At 42.3% G+C, this 6,816-nt stretch overlaps 1 protein-coding gene across 5 annotated transcripts in view; it reads left to right on the plus strand.

Annotated features, from left to right (window-relative positions):
- The window catches only part of cnot1 (CCR4-NOT transcription complex, subunit 1), a 24,636-nt gene that overhangs the window by 15,950 nt on the left and 1,870 nt on the right, over positions 1-6,816 (plus strand). For all 5 annotated transcript variants that reach the window (XM_020604306.1, XM_020604310.1, XM_020604307.1 and 2 more), the window contains exons 32-45: positions 30-170; positions 462-566; positions 766-885; positions 1,037-1,231; positions 1,346-1,488; positions 1,872-1,980; positions 2,290-2,459; positions 3,024-3,255; positions 3,354-3,602; positions 4,619-4,782; positions 4,937-5,054; positions 5,594-5,695; positions 6,095-6,268; positions 6,388-6,537. In XM_020604306.1, coding sequence (XP_020459962.1) covers positions 30-170; positions 462-566; positions 766-885; positions 1,037-1,231; positions 1,346-1,488; positions 1,872-1,980; positions 2,290-2,459; positions 3,024-3,255; positions 3,354-3,602; positions 4,619-4,782; positions 4,937-5,054; positions 5,594-5,695; positions 6,095-6,268; positions 6,388-6,537 — 2,172 coding nt within the window. The remainder of the gene's footprint in view (positions 1-29; positions 171-461; positions 567-765; positions 886-1,036; positions 1,232-1,345; positions 1,489-1,871; positions 1,981-2,289; positions 2,460-3,023; positions 3,256-3,353; positions 3,603-4,618; positions 4,783-4,936; positions 5,055-5,593; positions 5,696-6,094; positions 6,269-6,387; positions 6,538-6,816) is intronic.

The raw sequence follows: 6,816 nt of genomic DNA on the forward strand, positions 1-6,816 counted from the left end.
ATTCCTGCTTAAACTGTTTATTCCCTCAGGCACCAACAACCCAACAAAGGGAATTGATGGAGGAGGCTGCAGCTAGGATTGCGCAAGACAACTGTGAATTGGCATGTTGCTTTATTCAGAAAACAGCTGTGGAGAAGGCTGGCCCTGAAATGGACAAGAGACTAGCCACGGTGAGACTTTTCAAAGAGGAGCTCAACAGACCTAAACATAAATGTGTTGCTGATACATCAGCTGTAGTAGCACCCTTTTTAAAAAAACAAACAAACAAAAAAAAAGTCAAGCATCAATGTGAAATGTCTAACAACTATTAGTATATCTCTAATGTACACTACAGCTTATTTTCATCAAATTCTTGCTTGGCCATGGTGCTTTCACAAGTGTGAAAGTAATTCAGGTACTTTATCTTAAAGAATTTAAATGCAAATGTGTCCAATTTCATAACCGGGTTTCTACTCTTGTAGGAGTTTGAGCTGAGGAAGCATGCACGGCAAGAGGGACGTCGTTATTGTGACCCTGTTGTTTTGACTTACCAGGCTGAACGTATGCCTGAGCAGATCAGACTTAAGGTAAGATCACTGTAAAATGCAGTCAAGCAATGTATCAGGATTTGAGGCCAGTCAGGATCTACCCAATGTGGTTCAGCAATTCACAATTTACCATTATTCTCCTTCACTGGAATGAGGACCATTAATCATGTGGTGTCTGACACTGTCACTCTCTATGGATATCATTTCTGTTCAGTAACTAAATGTATATGCTCTGTAGGTGGGAGGCGTAGACCCTAAGCAACTAGCTGTGTATGAGGAGTTTGCCAGGAATGTTCCAGGTTTCTTACCCAGTAATGATCTCTCCCAACCTACTGGTTTCTTGGCTCAGCCCATGAAGGTGTGTTTTTATTCATTTTGTTTTTTTTTATGAATGTGACCCCTAACCCTCTGTGTTGCAGAGCCAACAGTGCCTTTTTTGTGTTGAGAATTTTATGTCACAGATGGGTGTTGCTGATTTTTAACACAGACCCATCTTTTTATCTCAACAGCAACAGGCATGGGCCACAGATGATGTGGCTCAGATCTATGATAAGTGCATGACAGACTTGGAGCAGCATCTTCATGCCATCCCTCCTGCCCTTGCCATGAACCCTTTGACCCAGGCCGTGCGATGCCTTTTGGAAGCTGTTGCTGTGGCGAGAAACTCCAGAGATGGCATTGCTGCACTTGGCTTACTGCAGAAGGTGGGGGCAAATACTTTTACAGTTGTTTTAATTCTGAAGAAATGGTGTGAGAAAGGTAAGGATAAGGGTTAATTAGCCAGCCTGTGTTTTTATCATGGTGGTTTTATTTTCCAGGCTGTGGAAGGTCTTCTGGATGCTACTAGTGGGGCTGATGCTGACTTGCTGCTTCGCTACAGAGAGTGCCACCTGTTGGTGCTTAAAGCCCTACAGGATGGGCGTGCCTATGGACCACAGTGGTGCAATAAGCAGATTACTAGGTCAGTTAGGATGGTGTGTTTTTTATTATTATTTTTTTTCGTTAGCTGTAAACTAGACTGCGCCGTTCTGAATCCAGTTTCAGCTAGAATTTGAGCTTACTCACAAGTCTGTAGCATTATTAGTTGTCTCTACAGAGCCCTTTAAATGGAAACATGCAGGCTCAGCAGATCCATATAACTTGGGTCCAGATCATACTTTGGTGTGTGTGGTAGATCTTGTGTGGTTGTGTTTTTGTTCAAGCATTCTAGATATTGTGCATGAAATTAAAAGCAAAATAATGACATTGGCCCTATCTCACAGTGGTGCAGACTCATTTTAAACCCCCCACCCCCATATACTAGGATCAGTTTGGTATTCACTTCTTTCTGTCTTGTATTTGCAGGTGTCTGATTGAATGCCGTGATGAGTACAAATATAATGTTGAGGCAGTGGAGCTTCTGATCAGGAACCATCTTGTCAATATGCAGCAGTATGACCTGCACTTAGCACAGGTGCAAAATACACACTTTGGCTTAGTCATTCACCAGATCATTTTCTGATGTTTTTGGCTTGGGGGTTGGTGTATGGATTAGATACTTTAGATTAGATATTTAAGCTGTCATGTTTTAATATTTAATTAAATCTGTTGCACTTTCAGAAAGTACCTTGTGTAGTTAAGCCCTTTTTGTCTGTTTCCTAAACAGTACAGTTGCTTAAACATGAAGCACTTTTTTTTTTTCATTGTGATCCTAGAGAGTTGTGCTTCAATTACTTTGTGACCAAGTGTTACTATAGGCTGACAGTCTTTTGCTTTCTTGCAGTCAATGGAAAATGGACTGCACTACATGGCAGTTGCATTTGCCATGCAGTTGGTAAAGCTGCTCCTGGTAGATGAACGCAGTGTCAGCCACGTCACAGAGGCTGACCTCTTCCACACAATTGAGACTTTAATGAGGACCTGTGCACACTCCAGAGCCAATGCACCTGAGGGGTACATGTTAAACATTTTTCATTTGTACAGTTGAAGTCGAGGTTTACCTGCAGGTTAAAGTCAAAACTTTCTTTTTTTTTTTTTTTTTTTTACTGAAACCATACTTCATCACAAGTGAATCCACATTTTGGCAAGTTGATTAGGACACAAGTAATTTTTCCAACAGTTTACAGATTATTTCTCTCAATTTATTATATCACAATTCCAGTGGGTCAGAAGTTCACATACACTCTGACTTTAAACAGAAAATTCCAGAAAATGTCATAGCTTTAGAAGTTTGATAGGCTAGGCTTTAGTGTGAAGTTCTGAGACCCTTTTTGTGATTACCTGCATCTGAGAAATCCACCAAACCAGGCTGAGGTTAAAGTTTACTTGATAATCAAAGAAAATAATCAGTTAACCCACTGTATGTTGTATTACTTTTTACTGGAATCGTTGGTTCATAGTAGGCCTGGTGCTAACAAATCTGTAGATTTCATGCCAGTTTGAGTTTTGTCCAAAAATGTGCAGTGTGACTGGACTGTATTAGGTGTTTTAAAACTGACTGTTTCTTGTTTACCCCAGACTTCCCCAGCTGATGGATGTTGTTCGCTCCAACTATGAGGCCATGATTGACAGGGCCCATGGCGGACCTAACTTCATGATGCACTCTGGGATTTCACAGGCTTCAGAATATGATGATCCTCCAGGCCTAAGGGAGAAGGCGGAGTACCTCCTGAGGGAGTGGGTCAACTTGTATCACTCAGCTGCTGCTGGCAGGGATAGCACCAAAGCTTTCTCTGCCTTTGTTGGCCAGGTATACACTAATATATCAGTTAGGTCAAGCATGAAAGAACCACAGTCATTAGGACTTTTGTTCCTTAGTATTTGTCTTCTTTTTTTTTTCTCCTCCAGATGCACCAGCAGGGTATCTTGAAGACAGATGACCTGATCACAAGGTTCTTCCGGCTGTGCACAGAAATGTGTGTAGAGATAAGCTATCGGGCACAAGCTGAGCAGCAGCACAATCCAGCTGCCAGTGCAGCTATCATCAGGGCCAAGTGTTACCACAATCTGGATGCTTTTGTTAGACTCATTGCACTGCTGGTCAAACACTCTGGAGAGGCCACAAACACAGTGACAAAAATCAACCTCCTCAACAAGGTACAGCAACATGATTACAAAAGACTATACCTATAATACAGGACTTTACAGTATGCTTGTTTAGTTTTAGGGGCACTTTTTTAAAAGAAATAACTAATGCTTTTTATGTTTAACATTAAAAATACAGTTTGCATAATGTGCAGGGTCCAGTTGACTTAACTAGGAGAGAGAATTTTGATACAAGACCGACTTCACAGGCGACCAGTGTGCATTATGCTGGAGGACTGCATCCATCATAGTATAGTGGTAAACCTCGTACTTCACTTAACCGTCACCTGGCGTAACCTCACAGGCTGACAGGGACAATCCTGCTTTGCTTTTTCCAATGTATTTTTCCCATGTCTATCTGTTTAGAGGAGGGAGGGATTGCACTCCTCTCTCTCACTCTCTCACACACACACACACACACGGACAACACAGACGGACAACACCGACGGGCATAAATGTGACATCTTTGCTTGCTGTCCTTTTACTGAGGTCTCTGTTTTACCTCTAAATCAACAAGTGAAGTCAATCATTTTGCCTCTAAACGTGTTTGCTTGCACACCTACTTGTAATGCTGATAGTTGAGGTGTGAGGACATTGAGATGCGACAGCTCTGCAAGCACGCACTCCTTCCCCCCTCGTGTTCCAGGAACCTGATTTTTAGTACTACCTCCTGAGGGTTGCCGGTCCTTAGAGTCCACGGAACTCAGTCCAACGCACTGATGCACTCAAATAGCGTTTTGCATTAGCACAGATTTGTACTCGCATATACAAGTGACCACCATAGAGCCCTGATATATACTGTTAACAACAGCAGTTCATAGAACACCACTGTCATGTAGAAATGTAAAACAAGCTTTTCAAGAAACTAGACATTTGATACTTTTTTTTTTTTAATGTAATATAAATCTTAGAGCAATAGTGCATGTGACATTTGGCCATCTTGGATTTAAAGAGCCAGCTTGTCCCGCTGGTGCAAAATTGGGACCTGGTGTACATAATTTTGATTGGGCTCTTCACCGTTCCTCTAGGTGCTGGGTATTGTGGTTGGGGTGTTGATCCAGGACCATGATGTTCGTCAGACAGAATTCCAGCAGCTGCCATACCACCGCATTTTCATCATGCTGCTGTTGGAGCTCAATGCCCCCGAACATGTCCTCGAGACCATCAACTTCCAGACACTCACTGCTTTCTGGTAAGACATCCACTTATGTGGAAGGCTGTGTTCAGTCTGTAGAATGCAGAAGGTATGGCTAATCCCAATATTATCCTCAAAATGGTGTTCTGAATGGTTTTTGTAGCAGTGCTGCCCTTTGGTCTGAGGACAGTTTGTTCAATTATATCTGCAGCAATACCTTCCACATCCTGAGGCCCACCAAAGCACCTGGCTTTGTGTACGCCTGGCTGGAACTTATCTCCCATCGCATCTTCATCGCCAGGATGTTGGCACACACACCACAACAGAAGGTATGCAAGAACAAGATATGGCTATCACATTTGGACATTCTTTAAATCCACAATAACTTACAGTAGCACTAGCATAAAATTTCAAATCAATCCACTCTGCTTTGCCCAACACACCCTCTCTTTGCTCCATTGTGCTCTACTAAGATCTGTTGCACTCCACCACGCTTTGCCCAGCTCTTCAAATATGTCGTTATGAAAATACAATAAATCAGAATGCAACAAAACCTATCAAGCAGAAATAATTGAAAATTTCTGACTTGGTTAGAGAAGGTCAGTCCTGCTCAAAAGCTTCTCGAAGCTACTATCTCTGCACTGCTGCCAGTGCTCCTCAGTGAGTCTGGGTCACAGGAGGCTTCATCAGCCCCTTTCCACATTAAGACAAGGTCTGAAGCAGACTTCTACAACAAAAATATTTGGGGGGGGGGAAGTTGTATAGTGTACCTTTTAAATGCCTGATATTGGTCTTGTTAATAGACAACAGTTCTGCTTTGCCTGTGTTGATGGTTTTTGAATTTTGGTGTAAAAACACTGTCTTCCAGGGTTGGCCCATGTATGCACAGCTGCTGATTGATCTCTTCAAGTACTTGGCTCCTTTCCTGAGGAATGTCGAGCTCAACAAACCTATGCAAATCCTCTACAAGGTGCGCACTCCTTTTTCCTTGTTGTAGAGAAATAACAGTGCACTCAAACTACAGTATCTGTTTTGGTATCTGATTTAACTTTACATTGCAACCAGGGTTGCTAAATAACATGATGCAAATTTAGTTTGTTCTGGCTGCGACCAGACTAGCGAGATGGTCCATGACCCAAACAATATACTGTCAGACTTTTGTGGACTGAAGACCCAGTATGACTGTTTTGTCCTTGGTTTACCCCTATCACAGTTCAGTTTGTTTGACTCTTATGGACCTGTGGGATAACTTCACTATAGATATTAACAAAAAAAAAAAACCCCTAATTCTGTGCTACTGCCTTTATGTTCATGTTTGAACTACAAATCCTAAAACGAATTTCTTTGCACACCCTGTCATTGGTTTTAGGGCACACTGCGAGTTCTGCTAGTTCTGCTGCATGACTTCCCAGAGTTCCTTTGTGACTACCATTATGGCTTCTGTGATGTTATTCCACCCAACTGCATCCAACTCCGCAACCTCATCCTCAGTGCCTTTCCGCGCAACATGAGGCTCCCTGATCCTTTCACACCAAATCTCAAGGTACACATACAGACAAACATGCACTTTGCAGCAGATGACACTCAGTCTGTACACAACGGTTGTGGCTTTGTAGCTTTTTGGCATTTTGACAAGCCTGCCCCTTAACACCCATGCTGCAGGTGGACATGCTGAGTGAGATCAACATTGCTCCTCGTATCCTCACCAACTTCACAGGCGTTATGCCTTCACAGTTCAAGAAGGATCTGGACTCGTATCTGAAGACCCGCTCACCAGTCACTTTCCTGTCCGAGCTCCGTAGCAACCTCCAGGTTAGTACCACTGTCAGTCTATTAAGTTGAGTTTGATTTGATTTATTCTTTCAACCATGTAAAGACAGTCAATATGTCAACACACATAATTTCACACAAATCCACAAATGCATTTTCAATGTGCTTATACCTAGTACATGCTTGAACGGAGTAGGAAGAAGTCAGACTTATCCAGTCCTACCCCATAACATCATCTTACCATCATTGGTTTGCAAGCAGTATCTCTACATAAATAATTCTCTTCTACACCACACAAGTAATATACTAAAAAATTATAAG

Source organism: Monopterus albus, unplaced genomic scaffold (assembly GCF_001952655.1).
Source record: "Monopterus albus unplaced genomic scaffold, M_albus_1.0 scaffold65.1, whole genome shotgun sequence".
Lineage (NCBI taxonomy): Eukaryota > Metazoa > Chordata > Actinopteri > Synbranchiformes > Synbranchidae > Monopterus > Monopterus albus.